Source organism: Anoplopoma fimbria, chromosome 1 (genome assembly GCF_027596085.1).
Source record: "Anoplopoma fimbria isolate UVic2021 breed Golden Eagle Sablefish chromosome 1, Afim_UVic_2022, whole genome shotgun sequence".
In the NCBI taxonomy this organism is placed as follows: domain Eukaryota; kingdom Metazoa; phylum Chordata; class Actinopteri; order Perciformes; family Anoplopomatidae; genus Anoplopoma; species Anoplopoma fimbria.
The window spans coordinates 18217989-18244819 of NC_072449.1; the positions used below are offsets into that span (position 1 = coordinate 18217989).

General features: G+C 40.5%; 1 protein-coding gene across 1 annotated transcript in view; it reads right to left on the reverse strand.

The window, feature by feature from the left end:
- The window catches only part of grik4 (glutamate receptor, ionotropic, kainate 4), a 153227-nt gene that overhangs the window by 110991 nt on the left and 15405 nt on the right, over positions 1 to 26831 (reverse strand). The window contains exons 2-3 of the mRNA XM_054620398.1: positions 8893 to 9057; positions 4146 to 4243 (exon numbers count right to left, since the gene is read on the reverse strand). Coding sequence (XP_054476373.1) covers positions 4146 to 4243; positions 8893 to 9057 — 263 coding nt within the window. The remainder of the gene's footprint in view (positions 1 to 4145; positions 4244 to 8892; positions 9058 to 26831) is intronic.

Genomic DNA, 26831 nt, shown 5'->3' on the forward strand with positions numbered 1-26831 from the left:
TTAATACTACCTAATACTTCTACTTTACTACACTAAAGGTACCATCCCTCATCCTACAAACTAAGTTACAAGAGGTATACTTTTTTTCAAATCTCCCTGCTTAATTTTGTCATTTCAATTTTATATGACTTTGTCAATCAATTTGTTTCTAATGTCTCCATATCATTGTTTTCTGTTCATGTTTTAATTAGTGCTTTTTAAATAAGAATTTGAAATCATAATGTATTGGGTTCCTGGGGAATCCTTGTCCTAAGCATCCATTGTTGCCTATGCATCCTAATTTAAAGTATCAGAAAATATCAGGGGAGTAGGGGCACTCTAGGGTCATTTTGAAGTAGACAGATGCAGCAGATTTCCTCATATGATTTTCTTTATCTATTTTCATTTTACCAGAATATGCACATTGTACTGTAACATTTTTGTTTAAATAATAATAATGTGTTTCGTTTCCTCAGATGACATTTATTACATTACAAATAATGTTTTGATAAGAAATAACATGTTGCTATCACGTTTGTTTCTTACAGTAGTTTACTCTTGGGTTCCCCAGGAACCCAGGTCGGTAGCCCTTGTGTGTTAAATATGTTGATGAGTGTTAGAATTGTTAATGCTAGTTCCACTGTGACCAACTACAGCAGTAAAATGCTACTTATATATTTGACCTGATTTATCCAATATCGCCAATATATCATCCAATATATCATATAATTGTAAAGTGAAGGACTCTTAGTTGCAACACGTTCTGCATACTTGGCATCATTTTGAGCATAACTTTCTTTAATTTGGTGCCATCAATCCTCTGGACTGTCAACGTAGCTCTGATTAAAAATAAACTTCTAAGGGTAAGAGTGTACCCAGCTGTGGTAAACGCCACTGTCACAACATTGTTATTGGTAAAATCGAAATTTACTTTAACAAAAAAATCTGAATTCAGTGTTTAACAAAAGATGGATTACAAAATTAGAATACGAACAATACAGGGAAAGAGCTGCATAGCTGAACTCGACAACATAGTACAGCTCTCAACACAAAACTCATAGGTGTCATACCCCTGAGCAAATAGAAGCCCATGTCCTGTGCAAATGTTCCTACGAAGCTGTAAAGTAATGTGTTGTAACATTTGGCATACTTTACTCCAGACACTGCAGCAGTTCTCAATTATTAGGAGTTAAACACTACTTACAATTCAGAGTAAAGCATATGTGTCAGTACTGGTCAAGGCTGGATGGAAATTACTGCTCAAAGAAGTGTTATACATGGGAAAAGGACATAGAGTATTTCAACATGACGACAGCATATCTTATAATCCTTCTATCTGTGGAAAATATGGAAGACAGTCTGAGCTTTAAAGTATTTTGGCAATCCAAAGTATTCCCTATCTTATACACTTGTCCATAAACGAAAATTTGGGGAAACTGCAAATCTTTTGGGCTAGTATTAACTGCTCTGTGTATTTTATGATTTTACTGAATGCATCACTTACACTCACATATCAAAAATGCCTTTTTTTTCTCTTCATGGGGTCTTTTATATTCATATGCTGGTATTATCACAGTCAGTGTTTCAAAGCAGTCAACCCCACAAGTCAATGCCAACAGAGACTTTTAGCAGTAGGGAGTCCTGGAATGTCTACTACTACAGACTGATGTCTCATTAGAAGGACAGGCTGTACTGTACCAGAGGACATTATAGAGACTGGAAGGGAAATGGTATTCCTCTAATAGTCATGATGATCAAATTCATGCAGTTAAAAAGGCGTCTTCTCTGTGGACCAAATCCAATCATGGTAGGTGGCATACCAGCACACCACACAGTAAAAACTAAATAATCAATGAACTGAGAGAAAGCTGGCAGGTAGTCTTTAAAATCTGCAGAAGTTAGTACAGGGTAGATAATATAGATGCTATAAATATGCATTGACTTTCATTATCTAATGGGTTTTCTACAAATAGTGTTAACGAGGTGTATCAAAAGTAGTAAACCTCCCAAAGCACTGCAGTAAAACCATCGCAGATACATTTTTCTGATTTATAATTGATTTTGATCTAGTTTGTGGTTTTGTATAATTCAAAGGTGCTCTGTCTCTTGACATCAGACAGCAAAACCCACCATGTCAGAGTTCAGACAAGCCAATTGGCAACCAGCTGAGATCTCTTTGCATGGAGTCAGTCTTTGAAGCCAAATCCACTGAGTCATGTTTTATTTTCTTCACTATTCAGAAGTGAAAATATCCCTGTTGACAAACATTTAATATCTGGTAAAGCTTTGGTAGGTAAAATCCAGACCAGTGTTGCCAACTTCCAATGAAAGCAACTAGCAGCACTAGATCCAAAAGTCACCAAATCTAGTGAGAAAATTGCCAAGTTGGCAACACTGACAGCCAGTCCCTTCAGGCCTCTTTAAAAGCTAGCAGCTTGTGGAAGACTCCGAAGACTAGCAGCCAGGCAGGTAGCCCGCTCGTTACATTAGGGCTCAAATAAATGATAACAAGCTTATGACAGTTCTGCAACAGCCCTAGCTATCAATTTGTTTATTTTTTGTCGGATGATTTGATTTATTGATTTCTTTCAGGATGTAAAGATAATTTCGACATATTTACATTACATTACAGTCATTTAGCAGACGCTTTTATCCAAAGCGACTTACAATCAGTAGTATATTACATATCATTCACCCATTCACACACTGATGACAGAGTTTGTGCAAGGTGCCACCATCAGACTCTAACTAACATTCATGCAACATCCAGTCCACACCGATGGCAAGCCTTCGGGAGCAACTTGGGGTTAAGTGTCTTGCCCAAGGACACATCGACTGCTGAAGCCGGGTATTGAACCACCGACCTTCTGATTGGAGAACTACCTTGCTCTCCACTACATATATATATATATATACATATACATATATATGCAATATATATATCGGGAGCAACTTATAATGCCCAAGGACACATATATAATATATACATATACCTTCTATTATATATATATATATATATATATATATATACTGTTTATATATCCTAAAATGCATTACCCACAATCCTGATTTCAAACAGCAGACAAAGGGACAGCAGAAGTTGTTTGCTGTGAACCCAATGCCATCTGATCAAAATTACAAAATTTGTAATTTTGTTATTTGTACATTTCTACAAAAAAAACGAATCTATAAACGACGGCTAGTCAGCCTCGGTGGGCTAAACTGCTCCAAGTTAATGAAGGGGAACAGAGAAAATAAAAAGTTTGGAATGGGACTGGAATGGAGAGGAATTATGACACTGTTGAGGTATTTCATCATTGTAATGGTGCCACCCCATATAGAGGTCAGATGAGGTGGTTTAGTGCCAGAAAACTTTAAAAATGAATGTTGAAGAACCAGGTCTAACCAGCAGTAGAGCAAAAAAAAAAAATCTTTGCATTGTTATATTTCAAAACAACTAAATGAAACAGAAGTAAAATGACACTAAACAAAAGAAAGCTGCAGCCTCACAGCAAGCTGACAACTGCTTTCCCACCCACTCCATGGCATTTCAGCCTCTCAGCTTCACCTTACCAGAATGTAACATCTGCCACCTGACCAGGTAAGCACAGGATGAGAGAAACGACCAAATCATACAAAAACAAAATAGCAGGTTTCTAAGTTACTGCTGGCCTCACAGTTCATCTATTGGCAATCATTACATACAAAGGAGCACAACCAATATAACAGAATGTATTTTACTGCAGAACTATCTAACCTATCTTACCACATCTCAACAGAGCCCTGCCCCTCCCTGCTAAGAGGACATAATGAGGCAAACCTGTTAACACTTTCCTTGAATGAGCAGCTGATGTATCTCGACATCTCAGGCAAAACGACAACAAACTAAGCAATGTTGTGTCTTTTTAATCCTTAATTCATGAAAATGATTAATTGAGGAGACACAAAACATTTTTCATGTTCTGAAAACAGAGACTAGTGAAAGAGAGAAAGGCAACCCTTTTCACAATCATTTTCACCAACAATTTGGATTTCATTGCCCCTCAATCTCTGATAAACCACACAGCCGCTAATGAGCATCATACTTCCAAACTCTGTGTTTCTGGTCGCACTGTGAGCACGCTGCTTAACACGGGCCTGCGGCCAGTTGGATGCATAAAACTCACCTCCTTCTCTCCACAGATATTGCTGATGATGGAGTTGGAGGCTGGACTGGCAGAGGGACCGAGGACTGCCACAACGCCTTTCGACATGATCTGGCACACTGAGGGAAAACAGAGAGGGGTTGGAAGGTGAAATAAGGATTGAGAAGGGAAAGGAGACATTAAGAGAGCAAGTCAGTCACCAAGTGCTTTCCAGGATAGTACAGTACAGGCTTTCTTGAAGAATCTGAGTCATTTAAAAAAAGGCCCTCTTCAGCCAGATGTTAATGGATGCGCATGCTGACTATCCCAACCTCTAAACAGATAGCGGCCTGAGCCAGCGCTTCTACTGTCTCAAGGGAACCTGAACCTACAGGCGTTAATGAAATCTGCGCAAGGCCAAATGCATTTGTCCATGTTTAATATGCCAATCCTGCCATTGAGAGTTGAATAGCTTGTGGGAGGAACTGATATTCATATAACAGACTTTCACATAGAGACAAAAATATATAGAAATAGGGAGAGACACAGACAGATAAACAGAGTGACAGTGAGAAAGGCAGAGACAAAAATAGTGACAGACAGCAATATCTGGGGGCTTAAAACATGAAATCTGGTATTTGAACATTTACACATGAATGCCATAATATCCCCAAAAGTGACACACACATCTCATCTTGTTTTTCACATTCTACATTTACAAGGACTGATTTAAAAGCTTTACCTTTGGGTACCAAACTTTAGACATTTCAGGGAATGCGAATTGTACTCCTCCCTGATGTACACACGCCATATGCATTTTTCTTGCTACTTGAAAACAGAATGCCTTTTCTTGTGAGTTTATAATCCCTGGCTTCTAATTAAACCGCTACAGTCAAATGATGTGAGGTAGACACAAGTACAGACACTATGTACTGCTCATATGTGAGCATGTGTGCACAAAGTTAGTGTGTGCGATGATAATTTGGTCTGGGTTATTGGGGCAAATACAGAGCATTAACCAGCTGTGTGTATGAAAAAGGCGGAGGGGGGGGGGTTTTTCAGCTGGTGCGGTGAATCAAGAGGCAGTGAGTCAAATGATTAATAAGTAATCCCTTAGTTACCCATGGGGCCTGTAAGACATGAACACACTGACACCTTTACACAAACATACACGTACACATCTATGCACACATTTAAAGTACATACTCACACACATTCACACCTGTCAGCATGGCTTCACCAAATTATAAAGCTGAATGATTTGACTGCCAGCCAACAGGCTCCCGGCCCCTTTGACACTTTGATTCTCTTCTTCTCTGCACAGCTAGCATGTGTGAGAGACGGAGAATATGCATGCAGAGTCTGTGTCAAAACTCTACCCGCTTGCCAAAGTTTATTTGTTACCCCCTGGACATTGATGTTACGGTGTCCATTAATGCCGTGAATTGTGAGAGTACTACTGTGCCTCTCACAGCGGTCAAATTAAGGTCAGAAAGTCCGAGGGTCAGATGAAATCTGTTTTCTCAGCTTGATATTGATTTTCACAGATCAATACGAGCTATTGGAACCTTGGTAAGAGGGTTGTAATGAGTTTGACTTGTAAAAGGATGACAAGTTTGCTGGTTACAACGGAATTAACGTACGCGTGCCCAGAGAGCTCAATGCTCTGCAAATAAAACACAAGAAAACGAAGAAACATTTGCAACAACTTGACGACCCATGTGCAGTATTTAGAAAAAGTGCTGGACATACTCACGACACAATAGGTCTGTTTCCATGGAAATAATAATACTAATTCTAATAATAAATTGTATTTGCTAGCGCTTTAAAATGGTACTCAAAAGGCCCTGTCCCCCCAGGTATGGTGCTTAAACTGGGTAGGGGGTTGCGGGTGGGTGTGTGTCGGTGTAGGAGATCGGAAAGGTATGAAGGGCTGGGTTGTGAAGGGCTTTGTATGTAATGAGGAGAATCTTGAACTGTATTCTTGAATGGGGAGTCAGTGGAGGTTTTGAAGGACTGGGGTGATGTGGTCTCTGGTGCGGGAGTAGGAGAGCAGACAGGCAGCAGAGTTTTGAATTTATTGTAGATGTTAATGATTTTTGTGGATGTGCCGTACAGGATGCTGTTGCAGTAGTCCAGCTGAGAGGTGATGAAGGCGTGGATGAGTGTTTCAATGGCTGAAGAGGAGAGGGAGGGGCATAGTTGGGCAATGTTTATGAGATGAAAGAAGGCGTTTTTTGTGATGTGGTTGACATGCCGTTTGAAGGAGAGGGATTGATCAAAAATGACACCGAGGTTACAGACATTTGTGGAAGCAGGAACAGTGGTGTCATCAGTGCATAGGGAGAAGTTGTAGTGGGATTTGTTTAGTGATTTGGGGCCGATGATAAGGATTTCAGAATTGTCGCTGTTCAGTTTGAGAAATTTGGTTTGCATCCAGGTCTTTATATCTGTGAGGCAGTTGTTGACGGTGGAGTGGGTGGTGGGGGTGGTGGGGGTGATGGATTTGGTGGAGATGTAGAGCTGGGTGTCGTCAGCATAGCAGTAGAAGTGGAGACCGTGGTGGAGTATGATGTTACCAAGGGGGAGCATGTAGAGGATGAGGAGGAGGGGACCGAGTACCGAACCTTGGGGGACACCTTTAGAGACTGGGGCTGTGAGTTGAACTTATTGAAGCGAATTAACTGTTTGCGGTCGGAGAGGTATGATTTGAACCAGGAGAGGTCTGTGTCAGTGATGTGGAGGGAAGACTTAAGACGGGAGAGGAGGATGGAGTGGTTGATGGTGTCAAACACTGCACTGAGGTCGAGTAGTATTAGGATGTTGAGGTAGTGGTCATCTGAGGACAGGAGTTGGTCGTTGGTGACTTTGATTAGGGCTTTTTCTGTGCTGGGATGAGATCTGAATCCGGATTGTAATGGTTCGTAGTGTTGGTTGGAGTCCAGGTGGGTTTTGAGTTGGGAGGCAACAGTGCGTTCCAGTTTTTTAGACAGAAAAGGGATATTGTAGATGGGTCTGTAGTTGTTGGTACACAAAAAATTGATGCAAATGGCTGGAACACGCTTGTTGTGGCAATGATTTTTGGCTTATTCCTTTTGGATCTTAAGGGTTAAAGATTTCTTGGGGTTAAAATGCTGACAGTGTGCCATCAATTTCCTAAGGAAGTACTAAAGCAAAATCACTAAAGCAAACATCTCCGTGTGTTATATGGCTTTATAAGCTATACATAACAGTGAAAGAAGTCTGGTCACGTTGACTTTCTTGTCAGTTAAAGCGGCAAGCAGTCCAGAGGGTCATCCATTTAGAAGCTGTTTACTACACAGGCAGGAGTGGGTGCTTGAAAGGTGGGGGAGGGACTTTTCTGGGCAAGTAGCGGCCCCTCTGTGATATTTCCATCTAACTGCAGCCACTGATCCATCCCTAATCCAATTCCTGCCTCTAATTACACACACACTTCCACACACAAAACATTTGCACAATATACACACAATCCAGCATGCACATACCAACACATGCTACTTTTCACACACACACACACACACACACACACACACACACACACACACACACACACACACACACACACACACACACACACACACACACACACACACAAACACAAACACAAACACAAACCACATTTAGGAAGGGTTTGAAGTAAGCCAGGCAGAGAAACGAATACAGTTGTTGTGGTAAGTGAAGCGGTGTTTCCATGGATTAAGCAGCATCACTGAAGCTCTTGGGTTTGTGAAAGTGGGAATGTGTTGTATTGAAAATCAATCCTCACACTTCTTGTCATAGCTGTTTATATTGGTTGTTTTCTGCAGACACAGATTGTACTGTATTGATTGTGGATAGTTTTCATTAAAAGTTTAAACAAAAAAACATAATAAAGTGCGAGGCCACACGTCACCACCTAGTACGCTAATGTTCTGGGTAGTAGTGAAGTGGAAGCAATTGATACAATTGATAACAAATAGATACTCCAGCTTGTGCTAATGGAGTCACCCTCAGTGAAGCATTTGTCACATCTGTGTCACAAATTACTGGAAACATCTTTCTGTAATGGCCCACACCTTTCTGTTGAATGTCATCTGTTTTGACATGCTGTAGATTAGATCAGACTGTACAACAACAGCAGAGACCACAGTCTGTCAACATGCTGACCAGCCCCCCCCCCTGTGGATATACTGTACATTTTTTATTGTATTCTTATTTTTTATTTTATTCTATTTTTATTTTATTTTATTGTATAATATGTGTATTTATTATCTGTTTCTGTGTAGTTGAGCTGCTGCAACACCTGAATTTCCCCCATGGGGATCAATAAAGGAATATAATAATAAGTAATTTTCCATTACACTCTTTTATATAGCACATGTTTCTTTTGACCTGCCTTGCCACAGCAGAGTGAAAGTTGCCAATATACAGTCAAAGGGAACAAAATGCAACCCAGTAGACAAATATAAACACATCATTTCACTCCTGCGGCTATCAAAATATGACAGCTCATTTTGCGTTCCTACACCGCGGCGGTCTGTCATCTATTTTCAATAATTCCTTTGCTTCTGTTTGACCCAAAAAATGTTGTGAAACCAAACAGACTTATCTCTGTGCACTTGAGGGAAGAGTGAAAATATGCCAGTAGGGTGAATTGAAATGACAGGCTGGTTGATTTTAAAATGAGAGACACTTTCTCCATCTTTTTTTTCTCTGACTCGGCGCATACACACATATTGACCAACAGACCCACACCAACTCACTAGCATTTCTTCCCTGTGTTACTTACTTGTTTCCCCCATCTCATATTCACTGTCTCTCAGCAGTTCAAAGATGTCCACCTCCAGCTTGCCAGTGGTGGAGCGGTTACTGTTCCTGTTGATGCTGTCTTTGGCCAGCGTGATGGCTAAACGCTCTCCCCTGCTGCACTCCATAGGGTCATCAAGGATGGCAGCTGAGAAGAAAGGAAGGGAAAGGAGCAAAGGGTTTGTGAGGGTGAAAGGAATAAAAAAAATGTATACACACTAGTAACGACTGTTTTTTCTACATTGAGAGAATCAAGGTGGCCTATGTGGCCCATGATCCCTCAATCTGAGAATGTTTTTTATTTATTTAAAGCCTTTTTCTCTTTTACATCTACAATAAAAGTTAAATCTACTGAAAGCTGCTCCAAAGTTGAATTGATTTATTGGCACTAATACTTGACATTTTGTGCTCTCCAATAATCTAGAGCAGTGGTTCTCAAATGGGGGTACGTGTACCCCTGGGGGTACGTGAAGGCACTCCAGGGGGTACGTGAGATTTAAAATATATATATTTAAATTAGCATCCATTCAAAAATCCTTTAAAAATAGTTATTTAATAAATATTCAATAAAATATAAGTGTAAGTTCATAAACTGAATTCAATGCAACAATGCAATCTTCAGTGTTGACAGTTTAATAAATCAGACACTGATGGCAGAGCGCTGTATATTACATCTTTTTCTCAACCAAAAATGCTTTGCGCTGGTACTTCGCTGAAAAAATATTTCACAGGGGGTACATCACTGAAAAAAGGTTGAGAACCACTGATCTAGAGTGCTTACTATGGCATGTATTGTTGTTAATAAATCCATACACTTTGTGAGCAGCTTTTATTGGGTTGAATCTACTTTTGTTCTAAAAGGGTGAGTGCTATTTAATGTAAATATCCAGTCTGTATGATAAAAAGCTTGAAAGCCAAAATGCTTTAAAATCTTAAGAGTGCTCCAACAATATAAATTCATAACATAGTGATATTTTCAAGAGCACAGCAGAAATACACATTCTCAACATACCGTTGACTGCAGCAAAAGCACTCAAACATCTGTCAGTTGTTAAGCTTTCATAGAGGCAGTCTAGAAACTCCAGACACTGCACAGAGATACTAGACTGATTGAGTCTATAATAAAATTAAATCCATCCGGCACAGAGGCAATGAAGAATGATGAGAGAACATGATATACTCAGAAATGATTCATACGCATTCTGTATGAAATAATGTAGCTGTTGTATTGTAGTATGATTATGGCAGAATCTGATGCCAGTGTTCTGCTTAGTTAATACAATTATAAATAGACTGGATGTAGATTATGCACTCTTCTCATTTTTGCAGAAAGAAAATGTAACTCCATTCATTCTTAATTCAAAGAGGATTTAAATCATAATGCATGATAACTATTGAGTGGTATATTTGTATGCACTTTCACAATAGACTGTAGCAATAATAAAAGACAAAAGGATAATGTTTTACTAAAGGTATGCTGTGACCTTTAACCCTTAAAAGTCTTGAGAAATTCTTACAGAATAGCATATAACTTTGGAAGTGTTTATGAGAGAGAAAAGCTTTAAATTGTGTCTGAACATTAAGATTCTAAATTTAAGATTATGTGTGTGTGTTTGCATCTGTGTGTGGGAGTCATCATTGCAATGTGTGGTCCTGGAGACACCCTATGTGGAATAAATCACCACAGAGGCCGTTTTGCCAGGTGTTTATACGCTGGCTGTCTGTGGTCAGATTTTGTGATTGTGATAGCCTTGTAACCATGCACTTGCAAAACTTTACAGGTATGTAGCTGAGATCAAAATGAAGGCCGTCTAAGCAAGGGCGGAAGCTGGGGCGTAGAAAGTTGGGAAGGGGCAAGTGGTCACAACACTTAACGCCCCTGGCCCAATTAGGCAGATCAGCTGACCCAGGACAATATCCAAAAAAAGACTGTAACTCACTGGAAAAGGTGTAACAAATTTCAAATAGAGCTCCTAAAACACTTAAATACAACTTTTCATATTGACAAAATCATAATCCCTATGGAGGTATCAACAAAACAAGTTTTTGTGTCAAATATGGTGTGCTCACACAAAGCTAATGCATGATGGTGACTTTACACTGCACCAGACAGAAAGGGTAAGTAAAATGCAAAACACTTGATACTGACTGAAAGAATAATCTCAGCATAGGCAAAAATATAAAACCATTTCTGCAGAGTTTCTTTGTCTGTTTAGGCATTTTAACATCAAATATGTCAAATTGTCATCATGGGTAATCAAGCAACATAATCTGTTCATTGTGTATCAAACAGGAAATAAATGGAATGACATGATCTAATTGCATGGATGATCTTATCTTATATTTTTGATTAAACAACCTAACATTAAGTCAGTTATTTCATGAAGATGTGATGCTTTTCCCAAACAATGCATTAATACTCATCTTGGCTACAAGAACCCAGTACTATTTCAACAATCACTGAAAGTCCTAGTCATTACTGAAATGTAATACTGAAATGTCAGAATTTAAAAATTTCACATTAACCACTATATTATGATTCATCCGAACTGCATCATACAACAACCAACATTTATACAAACTATAACATAAGGGTGAAAAAAATAAATAAAAATGAGCAGCAGATGTCTAAAAGCAGGCTTTGTAATACATATAATAATACGGGGTTAGCACAAAGGTTCTCAAGTTAAATATAATACATTTACAGCAAAAGCAGAAGCAGCATATTAAAGTAACCTGACTGGAAAAGGGCAACATTAATAAGGCACCAAAAATACAACAACTTAGCTTAAAGGTAAATGTACTGTGGATTTGCGATTGAAATGAAAATCTACAGGTTGAGTGTTGTAACTTTAAGCCTAATCATAACAGGCAGAGATATGCAGAGCTGCACACAAAGCAGGGACCTGTTTCAAGTGACCTTTTCCCAGCTGATCGCACAGTTAAATAAACAACAATCAGCTCTAGCTTGTAAAGATGAGACCACTTATCTGATATCATCAGGGGGGGCAAGCCAATATCTGAATTGAAATGCTTTGCTAAGAAGCAGAGAGGAGCAGAGACAGTTCATCCAAGGTTGCACGTGTCTGATTGAAAAGCTTTGGACAAGGACATTAACTTTTTGCAGTTAATGGATCAACTCTTGATCATGCACAGGCACATAAGGCCTTACAATTATAAAACTGAGCTTCATCTGTCAGCTCTCTAGACTTCTCTCTGTCCAAGAATCAACATTTCAAATCCCAAGGAAAACCCAGCGATGAAGATAAATGTCTACACAGCAGTGAAGAAATTTAGCAGTGTGGTTTCACCATGATTTCTTGTCTAAAATATTAGACCTTACACCTAAACATATGTGACATCCTTGGACTAAAAATCAGTATCTTTACATTAATAGTGGATCAAATGACTACATGTACTGCATAGGAAAGGGGTTGCTAGTAGTGACAAACCCACAGAAGATTATTGATCCATGCTGCAGTCCCCCTCAGCTCTACAAAGCGCTGTCTTTCAGCTCATTGTTTTGGTTTTGTGGCCCACAGCTTTACTGTTTTAGCTCACTTTCACTGCTCTTATCAGCATTTTTGGCAAATTTTACAGCCCTGTTGAACCCTATCTATCAGCACCAAAAAGCAGTAAAAAACAAGTTAGCCATACCAACTTAAAGGTGATAATATCAATGTTGCTGAAATAAACAAATCAATCGCTTAGCCACAACAGAAACATTTTGGTGTGACACTCAAACAGCTCTTTAGACAGGTGACTTTGCATTATCATTATAATTTCCTATTAAGTCTGTCTCTCTTAGAGCATATCAACGTATTTCATAACTTTTTGATTGTCCTGTCATGTTTCTTCTGTAAGTCACTAAGTTTTATTTTCTGTAAATCTCAATCCTTTCATTTATGTCAATTTTCCTGGACAAGAAACAAAAGGCATAATATCCTCTTCTTTCTGAAGGCTGCATCAGTAATAAAAAAACAATAAAATATAGTGAATAACTACTTAAATGCCTTCGTACACAGAGCGCATCTATTCACACAAGAAGGTGACCGGCAATTAAATGAAATGTATAATTCTGACATATCTTGGTCTTACAGGAGTTGACATTCGGGCGTGGTCAATACTTGATAGCTGGCAAACAAGCAAGGTTGTTTTTACACAGGGAAGACATGAGCCCGCCCTTGATCCATTGAAACCAATCAATGAGTAGCCCAGAGGTACGCTGAGGCGCAGCGGGCTGCGGACTGTGGAAGGCAGGCTCAGTGGAAAGTAGGTATGAACTGAGAATTCCTCCAAGGTAGCGGCGCACAGCACAAGAACATGATCTCATGAGGCTTTCTACTGTAGCACCTCTGACAGATGAGATGCTTATGCAAACATGTCAACCCCTGGCTGACTGTAATAATAGCACTCGTTAACAAGACTGTTTAATCTCTACTAACCTTGTCATTCACAACAACAGTACTGTCTCAAAGATTGAGAGCCCTTATTACATGGAACAACTTGAGCAAGCATTTTTTTATCACCTTTCTCAGAAACACAATTTTGCACCTCCTCCGGTAGACAAACAGACACAGTTACCATATTAAAACATATACACACTGCCATTTAAGTTTCTGTCACTTTGAGTCCTCCATTAGGAGCTGGAAATGATCCATCCATAACATGTGATTTACACCAAAGCTGCAAAATCTTTACAACTTAAGAACGTCACTTACTGCTGTTTCCTATCCTTTTCGCTGCTCATCTATTCCGAATAGAGAAAAAACAAGGTGCAGGGAGGTCTGTGAGGTGTGGGCTTTGGGACGGAATGAAGAATTGCTGTAAAATGTAAGTTAGAATCAAAGCACTTGGACCACAACCTGTGTCAAGGGTCCTGCTCTTTGAAAATTTGTAACAGAGCCCTTTTGTAGAACACAAATAGAAGGTCCAAACAGAGGCTTGCATTGCCTTACTGAGCGAGAGATGCTTTTTGTGAGACAGCTTGAAGTGTCTCTGGAAAGAGGCAGCCAAGGGTAAAAAACTCATTATCCTTTTGAAAGATCTGCTGGCTTCTCTATTAATTCAATGGCTGCATCTCTCTTTCCATCATTCCAAGTGCTAAATGTAGATCAAATGAACTAGTGCTTCACCCACTGTACACGGTAATTAATGGTAATATGCTCTCCAACTTGTGGGCTTTGATTGGGGGAAAAGCCATCTGATAGGGAAAGTGGGAGAAATAGTTCAGAGGGAGTTGGCCTTTGATCAAATGAAAGCTTTTTAAAGAATATGGATACTATTAAGTGACATAGCATGGCGTTCATTTGAATGGAAGATTAATGTATGTGTTCTCAGTGGTTATTACCTTGTGTGCCTTCTCCTCTCGCCTTACGTAAAATTACTAAACCATCTACATAAAGTAACCTATACATTGGGGCTTTTTGCCATGCCTGGTTTAGACATAGAGCGGCATGAGAGTGAACCCCACTGGTTAGCTCACATGCGCTATCATGCACTAAAAGACCCCGCAGCCAGCCCAGCTTTATCAACAAAGCAAGGAGAAGCTCTGATAACAACACATACAGAGGGAGAGGGACTTCATTCTCTACTCAGGTAGACATTAATCCACTATATCTTTACATGGCAAATGGTTGTTTTCTGCTATATTAATGTTCAGAATGTTGAGTACAGCTCCTTAAAGCGGTTACATTATTTACTAATATTGTTTTGAGTGATACTATATAATTCAAGCTAAAATTGGTAATCTTAAAAAACTAGCAAGAGCATGCTAGATTAAAACAATAATCCAACCAAAAAAAAACAGCCCAGTGTTGTCATCTCTTTTCCAATGAAAGTAGCAAGCAGTACTAGCTCGAAAGAAGCTAAATCTAGCATGAGAGTCGCAAGGATGGCGACACTGACAGCAGGTCCCCTCAGGCTTTCCTCCAAAGCCACCGCTGAAAATGATCATAATCAATGTAAACATAATATAATGAACGTTCACATTGAAAATATTATTGTCAGTTAGCAGCTTGTCGAGGGTTCTGAGTGCACAGACAGATATTCAGGATTCAGTCAGGTAGATAGAAAAGCCGCTACCTCTTCAAACAGTACATTCGGGCCGACTGAAATACTTGGATGGGCTTCTTACAGTCCGGTGTCAGACACAGAAACCTTTATTTTGTCAAAGCATTTGATTAATTGATGCTGTACCGATGTAATTAGATTGATGGTCAACAAAACCATCAAAAATGTGTTTGAAGAAGATAACCCAAGACCAACCCTCCCTTTAATGTGGTGTCCTTTTAGGTTTGTAATCTGACTGGTAGCACTGGATAAGGGGCAGATAAATTGATTTGAATCTGGAAATTGTGATGTGACGCTGATCACCTCCAGTGCTTTTTATTTTAAGCAAGCTTGATTAAACTCTCCTTTCCCCATATCCTGGCATCCTACTTCAGCAACTTCATTAGAGGTCTGCTTGTTTTGTTGTAGCTGGCTGATTAGTCCACGCTATCATGTGTTCAGGAGGGATCAGATTTGTTTTTCCTGAAAACGTGCCAACACACAGAAACAGAGCTGTGCACTAATGTAGGTTTGTATAGGGCACTTTCACCTGCTTGTCGTTGAAATATCGCAAATTTTAACAATATAGATTATGGTTCAAAAGTCAAATGAGTGAGTACTTATGTCCTTTCGACACACAGAAACAGAGCTGTGCAATAGGGCTTAATGAAAGCGTCAACAAAGAAGCCACTAAGGCCCATGCCATGCACTTGGATGCCTTTAAAAAACTCAAAATAACAAGACAGCCCATTAGCTAATCAACTACTCATGCATGGCATTGACTCATAACTTTAGATCCCCCCTTATCATTGTCAGAGCTTTTTTTTTTGCTTCAATGTACCAGATTTGATTCACTGGGTCATGTATCAAACATAAATCTAGGTACATAAATCAAATACTACTAGGAAAACCTGATTTAAACTGACTCTATACCCCTCAACCAAAGGCTGCAATCCAATTAAAGACCTCAATCTATATGAGAAGTACAGAACAGTAAAGTGAAGGTCATGAACCTCACAATAGGAAAAAGCCAAGGCCTGTCCTCTCTCACCACCTCTAATCATCTGCCTTTTAGTTTAATGAGTTTGTACATTTTGCCCTCTTTTCACTGAGGGATGCTAAAGAGACTGAGGGTGATTACAATTTTTGTTTTTCTTTCAGCAGTAACATGTAGGTAATGAAGGTTATACACAAACACATGTACTTTACTAACAAGACACATACTATGCTGTTCAAATTCACAGACTTTGAAATCCATTAATCCAGATGAAAACAGTGTGTTTTCCTTTCATTTCAAAGACATTAAAGGGGTCTGATTTATAATGGGATTTTCTTTTTATACCCATGTCAATAATGGTTGTACATCAAAAACTCAAGTAATTTAGTCTTTTCAACATTCTATAAACAACATTTCTCATTTATTTGATGGTTTCTTTGACATTAATTAAAAGAGATTCTCAGCTATTGCAGCCTTTCCAGTGTCAGATATTTGCCTGTTTATTTGTGAGTGTGTAAATGTGTGTGCTTGTACCTACGTGTGCCTTAACGCTCATGCACTTGTGTATGTCACAGGATGAATGTGCCGTGCGTCATGCTTGTCTAATAGCTGTTTTATTCACTTGAAGTAGCATGACTGTGTACTATACCACAACCAATCTTTCTGCTTGTCTGACTGCATGGCAAACAGAATCGCTAGTTCCACACGCTAATCAATCTCATCCGCAAGCCCTGTGGTGTGCACTACTGAGGAAGCGGAGGTGCTATCATACATAATTAGAAAACCTTGCTCACGGAGGACCTGGCTACAAGAAACTGATTTCCTGGTGTGACATAATGTTATTATAGCCCACACACACCTATCATAATGTGAACAAGTGGACTGAGGTGTTAAGTCTCATTAACTTAAGGCCCAAATGCCAACCTCGCTCGCTTGTAAAACTTCTGTCATCTCAGTTAATGTACATTTAGTCTTCAGCTTCTGTTGTCACCAGTTGCCTATAGGGAAATAGTTACAAACCATACGCATAGAACTCAATGGGACGCAGTCAATAATTATGATAATTTGGTGTTAGAAATCACCATTTTTGTGAATAAAAGGAAGCCTTTAATAGAGTCCCTCTGGGCCTATGAGTGTAAAAGCCAAAGACAGCGCTGCCTTTGTTTTCCAGCTTCCTTGTACAAAGAAGGGCTGATGATAAAGAGTGAAAGGCAACATTGAGATAAAGAGATGGTCATTAGAAAGCTGTAATCTATAGTTCTTCTTAAATGGTTTCTGACAGCATTTCTCAGCAGACCAATCTTTGCCACGTTGGCTGAGACAAGAGGTACATCAAAGAATAAAGCTTCTAATGTTGCGCTAACATTAGCCAGGTCATGTAATTATCACATAAACACACCATTACACCAATACGAGCAACGTCGAATAATAGTTGATGAAACATTTCAGGAGATGGATTTTTGAACACCAATTCACAAATGTCACCCTAAGAAATGGATTGATGTGGCTGTAAAAATGTTCTACAAAAACAAAGGTTCAAAAACATCACTACAACCTCAACAGGATCAGTGGTGTGTCTACTGTATTTACAATTTCTCAAAAAGTTGTTAATTAATAATTAATGTTTACAGAAAATGACAGAGGGAGGCAAAGAGAGAAAACACGCAGTAAGCCTGTGTCCCAGAATACACTGCAACATGGTTGTGGATGAGAAAGATGATGACAGCTGTCTGAGATAATCTCTGGTTGTATGTTAAATATGACAAGTGCACTATGTCATGTATTCTCTTGTGTGTGCTTTACACACAAGATAATCTTGCATGTCTACAAATTGCATGTTTAAAAATCAAGTGTATCTAAATACAGGTCGAATTTATGATCTGAGTTGGAGGCTAAATTCACTCGGGAATAACGACCAGAGGGTGTTATCCAGCATGTGTGTGAGACGTGTGTGTGTATATTGAATGCATTTGTGTCTTGGGAATAGTTGTTTATATAATGCTCTCGGTTTAATTTCTGCTCCACTTCAGCTTATTACCTGGCACCACTGCATAGCCACGTAGCTTTAAAATAACAGCTAGCCAAGTGCAAATACACAACTAGCTGATGCAGTCCCACAGAGACTTTAAGAGCTGCAGAATCTGCTGAGGTTTATGCAGAATCAGTCAGGAATGGCAGCTGTAACTTTTAACAGCCTCTTTTACTGACACACTATTCAACCCACAATCCAATTAAACCCAAGATCACACAATATAATAAGTAAAATCATATAATAAATAAAGAAGGTCCCCTTGTTGATCTTTCTTGAGTGCAACGAAAACAGCTGCAAAAGTAGTTTGAATAGCAGCGATTCCTCACTTAATAAGCAAAAAGATGCAAAGATGCCGCGTGTGAAGGGTTTGAGTCTGTTTACTAACAGATGAAAGAAAGAAAAAAATGTAATGTTTGGCAAACATTGTATTTGGCACAAACACACAGAGACTGCACATGGTCGAAATGCTGCAGATGTTGACATGAGGAGCTAATGATCCAATGGATGCACACTACAAGGTTCCCTGCCTGCTATTGTTAATACATTAGCACCAGCAGAGTGTTGCGAGTAGCCGCACAATGACATCTGATAAATTGAAAGCACAGAAGATGTTTACAGAGGAGTTGCACTTATGGGACCCTGCCAATGTCAGCGTGATTACAGGACATTCACAAAGCATAAAATGTCGCTGGAGCACTCAGATTGATGAAAACGGACATGGCTAGGAGGGTGAGGGAGTGGCAGGTACCAAAGGACAAAAACAATGGTGGATAAACATAAAAACCATCAGTGTGAATTGCATTAACATTTGGGGTTGCAGGTTTATCCTCCTGTATGTATAAAGAGTAATGCAGTCTCATCTTTCATTTCATCCACTGACAGACTGATGCTGCTATTTGTTCAATTCCACTCCCACTGGGTTGGAAAACTCTGAAAGCAATTCATCAGCACAAAGAAGCCCGCCCACTTCTCTTTCTCTTGAATCAGCTGAGCCAATGCTGATGTCTTCATGCCCACTAATGGCCATCCATTCTCGGTACTTGTTGGCAAACATTTCAACTTTAGGAAGAATGGGTTATTTCTGACAGTGTGGTGATAGAGAATGAGCAATGGTTGTCATGGAAAGACAGCAGGGAGTGTGATTCATTGTACAAGGGCCACACTGGTGTGGGCTTGTCTCCAAGACCACAGACACACTGGGTGTGTGTTCTGCGCACCAAGAACCCAAATTTCTCGAGATAGAGCTTGCTTTGCAGTAAGGGGTACCTGCTGCCTCACAGCCAAATTGTCGGCATATGCAGACGTGTGTTAAGATTGGCAGAGTAGAGGAACTTTGTAATTTTAGCACATCCTTTTGTCCATCCATCTTCCATAACCGCTTATCCAGTTAAGGGTCGCGGGGGTGCTGGAGCCGATCTCAGCTGTCAATGGGCGAAGGCAGGGTACACCCTGGACAGGTCGCCAGCCTATCACAGGGCAGACATATATAGACAGACAACCGCTCACATTCACACCTACGGGCAATTTCAGAGTCATCAATTAACCTAAGCTGCATGTCTTTGGACTGTGGGAGGAAGCCGGAGAACCCGGAGAGAACCCATGGGGAGAACATGCAAACTCCACACAGAAGGTTGTCTGGCCCGGGAATTGAACCCTGGCCCCTCTTGCTGTGAGGCGACAGTGCTAACCACTACACCACCGTGCATCCTTTTGTAATCATTGAAAACGAATGCCAGCACTCTACATCTTTCATTTCGATCAGCACAAATTAAATTTAAGCTTCATTCAATAAGACGGACTGAGACTTTCTGCTGGGCCCACACACCAATCAAAATGTTTATTGAATGCCATAGGACAATGTACTTTTTAAAATTCATGCTAGGGGCTTACTGGGGGCGATTTGAGTACTGGTGAGACAATGAAAAGTACTGAAAATGTTTTAGCTCTGAAAAGGGCCCACAGAGGCAATTGCTGTGTTCTCCATTGCAACAATTATCAGCACTGTGCCTGTTATAACGCTTGCTATTCTATTAAAGCATGTGGGCTTGCACATATTTGATTGGCCAACGTAGCTCCTTCACAGATAAAATAGCACTGTGTTACGACAAAAGCCAGGCTTTCTATTGCTGGACGACCTTGCCTATTTTTGCAAAGGTCCTCTGCATGAAACCCGCTGTGCCAATGCAATGGTCTTTTTAAAATGAATGAGGGGGCTGCATTTCGATGAATACGACATCACAGTTTCACTTTTGGTTTCCTTAAAAGTGCACAAAAATCCATGAAAATATATAAATAATTTTCTGACCAGATGGTTTTTATTGTGTCCTCACCACAAGAGCTAGCGACGATAGTTCTTATAACACCGTTTGGAAGGACTTTTTTACCTCCTATTTCAGAGGTACTCTCCTAGTTCAAGAGGAGCCGTGAGTGAGGTTAGTGTACTGTATTGGTCGCACACAAGCCAATGCAGCACCTGCAACAGCCATTTTATTAAATCCTGAAAGTCATGTTAAACACTGGCTAAACAAAACAAAAACAGCTGTTGGTGAAAAAAAGGCTTACATCACCACTTCAGCGTTCCTATTAATGGTGCAAAAGCAGACCGAGAAAAAGCCCTTGAGGTCGGTTGTTCTCGGGGGAGCTCCCTTGTGGGCAGTTCCTCTCAGGGAGTCCCTAGAACTATTTGGTCCAAAAATGCCTAGTCTTCCCCATGCTTTATGACAATAAGTCAGTGCATGGATTTTGAACATTAATAGTAACAGCTGCCTGAAGGCAAAGGGTCAGCAAAAAGTCACTTTGGGATGGTAAATTTAAGAGCACACCATCTTGATTGGATGAGTCCCGAAACACTGTTAAAACACAAACATACAGTAGTTAGCCTTTGCTGCCTCCATATTGGCCATAACTCCTGACTCACATCAATGGAGCTGGTTGACAGCTCTGTCACTGTCACTGCCATGACCGTGACACTCCAATTTTATTTAGGAATCAGGATTTAAGGAAAATGTAAGTGGTAACTGTGAAAGAAAGTTGTGAGGAAAAAAGAACATTCATTCGTTCATGGAAGGATGAATTCCCCTGGGTCAAACATGACGACAGAAAAAGAAATATGGATTGCGTGGTGTGTTGCCAGCTCCTGTCAAAGCTGGACACAACGGATGAGGAGATCGTTCTTTAAAGGCTGTAAAGTCTCCAGAGTCTCATGACAATAGTCGATAACACAGACAGACAGCACAGACAAGTCCAAGCTCCACCGCAATTTATGAATTCTTGTCCTGTTGATATGTAATATATCTATATATATATATATATATATATATATAATATATAATAATAAATGTGACAGTAAATGAAAATGAATAAAAAAATATATATTTTAATTATATGATATTCAATTTTGGTTGAAACAATAAAGAAATAATATCTAGGGGGGAGTAGTTTTATGAGCAATGGACCAATTATGGCCACGGGAAAAAAACACTGAACCCTGATAGTACTGGCTACATTTGATAAACGGTAAGAAGTGAAGGTGTAAAAGGATATGTATCTGTGCGTGGTGGTTTTAATGAACCTCTAAATTTTTTTTTTCTTTTATCCAGTGCATCAGTAAACCTGCAAGAGACCCAAACATTCACCTCTACAGCTGGTATTATACAGCAGAATAGCTATGTGTTAATGTGGTCCTCTGGCAGAGAAACACACCATCATTTTAAAGAAAATGGCAGCAACTAGTGCAAAACCTCTGGTTCAACTTTCCCATCAAGTCTCAGGGCATCTTTAATTAATTATGACAGAGCGTCCTTCCCCATCTCTCATGTTCATACATCCATAGATACATTTACTTTCTGGACCTTTAAACGACCCCAACCTCCTCAGTCATTGTGCCACCGGAGGAATTAAAGTCAAAGTAATAGGCCTTTCTGACTAAAATGAAAGATATGGCAAGCTGTAAATGAATGGCAAAAGTACATTTTCACTCAGTCTGTCAGTCTAAATTAGTGGAAATGAATGTCATTTGGACTGTGAGAGTCAGAGTGACAGAAGTGGCCATAGGAAAGATATTTAAGGGGATAGTCACAGACTGAAAGAAATAGAAAAAGAGATACATAGTGACAGGAAGAAATGGTGACAGAGAGAAAATCCTGAGCGTCCTGTTGCAACGACAAAAAGACAGGTTGTGACTGAGAAAGACGATGATACGGCTGACACACTGCTGGTGTGTGACTGCACTAGGATAATCTTGACGAGGATGATGATGAGGAAGAGGAGGAAGATGGTTATTACGATGAAAACAGCGACTCTGTGGTGGTTGTAGTTTGACTTTTGGACCCTGGGGATGGGAGACAGACAGTCGGGCTGTCTGGCAGGAAAGCAGACAGTGAGTCCTGGGGGAATTCCAGCTCTCAGTGGGTGCCATTACCTGTCAGTCAGCATATCTCCCTCAACAGGCCTGGCCTACAGATAGAGCCAATGGCATGTAATTGTCTGGAAGGTCAAGGAAGACCAGCGGTCGGTTTGATTAGAGGAAAATGGAGAAAGGTTAAGAGGGAGGAAAGAAAGAAGATGACAGAAAGAAAGACATTGGCTTGTTAGAAGGAAAGTCAGTAAGTGCTTCTCAACTCCTGGGAAACAACTTATAGAGACTATATCTATATATATATATATACATTGATAGCCGGAAGTAACATGGTAAGCTATAGTATATGTACTGTAATAGCACTTTTTACCTGATGTGACCTCAGAGACTCATAAAAACCGCTGACCAAAATCAGCAGGCAAAAATGTGCAGGCTGAGAAGAGCTCCTGGCATTTTGACATGGTAGTTTAACCTGCAGTAAACTGACCTTTATTATCGAAGGAGATGCCAGTGGATGACAGAAGCACCTGTTTCACAACGGTCTGATGGACAGACCTCAAACAAACCTGATTCACGCGGCTTCCTGTTCTGTGCGATGAAGTGAGCTTGAGGACACCAAATGGCTGATTGTGAAACAGGTGCCACAAAGATTACATTTGCTTAAAACAGCTGTTCCCCCAATTCATGAAGGCAAACAGCTGTTGAAATTGAACCGTTTAACAGTAGACTATTTAAAAACAATCATCTGTGATATATTGCTGTATGTTATAGTCCATGCTTAGCCCATCCTCAGTCCATCTGTTCTCTACATGATGACATTTTAGACACCATGGATGCATCTTCCTGTACCACTAATTTGGCTGATCAATGATTAAAAGTAAAGGTAATGTTGAACTCAAATGTACACTGTTTCAGCTTTGTTGAAAATAAATCACATTAATGAATTAGCCTGATTCATTCTGAAATGCCTCAACTTATACACTCTGCTGAGAAGGATTGGAAACATCCTGTACACATAGCACAGAGACACTATAGTTATATGAGGGCACCCCAAAAGGGCCATATGGTTGAGTTGCACTGAAATCATATCTTTACGCTCAGCTAGTTTGAGAAAGATCAGAAGATGTTTTGACAGGAAAAAGTGCCCCAGTGGCAGACAGAAACACAAACATTGAATGCCACTGCTGATGCTTGGCCACTCAAGACGAAGTGGGCAACATGATTTAAAAAAATTATAATAATCAGATACTACATTACGTGCCAAAAATGGCTTTTGAGAAGAGAAAGATATTCTCTATATAATAAAAAAGATTTAAAGCATACAGCTACACACAAAGTCTGGTGAATCAAACGTTTCAAAGAGAAAGAAGATACTGGACCTTTCATCAGTAATCCGTCAGTACCATATAGCTGTTTCCTGTATCTTTGAGCCTTTGATGTGACAGTCTGGGTAAAATGGACAGACATTCAGCCACTCCAATGGGTTGAGAGCCCCAGAGGGTGTCAAAGCTCATCCTGTCGCTTTCGGGCATTGCTACAGTATAATCCACCATATGAAAAGGACATTAGCAACCTTGCTCTCAATCACTCATCTCTCACCCTCTTGGTCTGCCTCATTCGGTTCCTCTTTATTTATTTCTCTCTCTCTCTTTCACATTGGCATGAAGAATACTCACACTCTGAGTGATGTCCAGGGCACATGAAGTATCGATTTTTTATCACCATTGCAATAGGACAAGCTGTGATACTGCTAAAGTCATGGACTCTGTGAGTATCCATCACCCTCAAGAGACAAAACCAAAGCTCCTTAGGACCTTCAACAGTATCAGCACTCGTACATACTGGAAAACCACTGATACTAGCTCACAGTCATATTTCTCTTCCCCTCGCCATCGCTCTTGCTTTCCTTGGCCTTTTGCATTTTAAAGAAGACAAAACATAGTATGCTTTGAAACCATTCACCATTACTAATAAACCCAACCAATAAACATTAAGTGATTAATAGAAAGTACTTGGATAAAAAGGGAACTGATATTTCTCACATGTTAAGACAATCTAATGAAAGATTTGGAAGAGATCGGAGTTGCACTCGCATTATGATTTTTGATAGCTTGAATGAAATTAGAGAAATTAACAGAGCTCAACATGCAGTGATTGAATAAACTGAAATCTACCCAAAGGAAAACGAAAATCACATGAGAAAGTAGAAAGTAGTGGGAACTGTGGCACAATTTGAGGTTTGACTATAAATCCACATTCAGCACTAACATGTACCAGTTGGATTGGATTAAGCATGGTCTGAGAGACAGATACTCGTGAAGTTTATCACTACACTGATGGTGGGAGAGATTCATACTGGGCTTCAGCAGAAAATGGGGCAGTCCTTAACAGTTATAAAGCACTTTTGAAAAGACTACAAAGATAAGAAGCAGGAAGGGAACCTGGAGACGTATAGGGAGAAGGCATGGAGAGATGTCCAGAGGGAGGAAGAGCCAGACAATTTGTGAGAGTTGGAGTGTGCAGCGTGAACAGGATGTATCTGAGGGGATCCAAAGTTCCCATAACCTAGCTTAATAAAGCTCCAGGGAGAACAACCCTGGACTCTGTGTATCCTACAGCCACTGCTGTACCTCCAGGGATCTCATGCCCTCTGCTTCTACAGAAACATTACCCCATCGGCACTGTTTCTACCTCTCCCTTGCCGTTTCTTCCTTCTAGTGCTTCAACTGAGTGCTATTTGTGCCTCATTATACCTGCACCTAAACAGTGCATGGTACCCAGATGTCTAGGCGGGGCCCAACGCCACCATGGCACTTCTTGATCGCTCACAGAAAACATACACACATATATACATGCAGCTCCACAAATGAGTCCTGAATGTTGAGCAGGTGTCAGATGTTATCATGCAGGCACGGACTATAAAAGTTTCCCTAGTGAAGAAAACAGGAGGGTTGCCAATGTAACTGGTAGGCCTCCATAGATCTATAAGAGTAAACACTGTGGAAAGGAGATAGGAGAAGTACAAGAGGGACAATAGGAGAAGTACAAGAGGGACAATCATCTGCTGGCCCTGAGCAGTCAGAGAGCCGGTGATGGAGACCAGGAGAGGCAAAAGAGGAAAGGAGGAAAGCTACGCAAACACGCATGCTAACACACAGTGACACCTGGAGACCTGTCAATTGATTCAGTGCAGAGCGAGTTAATAACACAGTTGGCTGCACAGTGAAAATAGCCACCTGTCTGTACACAGTTAATAGACTGCCACACTGCCCTAGAGTCCCAGTAGTAGTGTGTGTCTGTGTGTTTGCGTGTGTGTATGTGTGTGTATTTAATTGTGCCTGTGCTTATCTTATCAGCAGTGTCCATGATGAGCTGCCATGCAGTTTGTCATTTCTCCACCACCTGTACCTTAATCCAACTGATTCTTTGCGGTTTACTGGTCCGAACTCCCTACTTTGTAACTCATTTGGATGTATGATGACTGAAATGTCATGACTCAAAGTTCTATGCAGTGGGCCATTTAAAATCAGAAGATTTTGCAAAAACATAATGCCTCTGTCCCATTTCCACTTTTCATTCATTTTTGTCAGTCTTTTTGACGTTGTATATTCTGTTCAATGTGTGCTTTGGTGTCACATAAAGTGTTGACTCTAAGCTACTTCTGTCACAGTTCTTCCTCCATACTGTCAGTAGTTCCATACTCCCTGTCACTCTGTCTCACTCACCTAATTGGCTCACTCTGTTCACCTGCCTGTCACTCTCTCTCAGTTCACTCCGGCCACTCCCAGTTCCACTTCCAGCTCTCAGCCCCGCCCCCTCTCTCTCACCACACTCTCCCTCACTCACCTAATCAGCTTCATGCAGTGCACCTGTCTGCCACACCCACCTCATCAGCACCATCCCTCTCACCTGCTCACTCTGCTGCACCTACACCCTGCAGTATAAATGCCCCACTCATTCACGCACTCGCTGCCAGATTGTTCGTTGCATTTATGTCAGACCTTCCAGCAATTTCCTGTGGACTGATTTCCCGTTGCCGACCCTGCCTGCCTGCCTGTCTGGACTTCCCTGCCTTGCCTGTGCCCCGGTCAACGACTCAGCCTTCTGTCCCCGACCACCGGATTCCCCTACCTTGCCTTTGCCTCGGTTAGCCGCCTTAGCCTTCTGTCCCCGACCACGAGTTTAACCTCCGCTTCCTCTGGTTTCCGTCTGCCTGATCCCCTGCCTGTTTCCCACTGTGAGTCTGACCCTGCCTGTATGTCTGCTGTGTGTTCAGCTTTGAATAAAGCTCCAGAACTTTATCTGTCTCCTCGTCGTTCTGCTTTTGGGTCCACACCTCATCCGTGACAACTTTTCTGAGTCCAAATAATCAGATGTGAAAACAATATTGTAAATTGCCCTGCTAAACAGTTTTTACAAAGAAGAATAAAAGCCCATTAAAGCACTTCAGTGTGCGAGCTGAAAATATCCAGAATTAAACTGAAG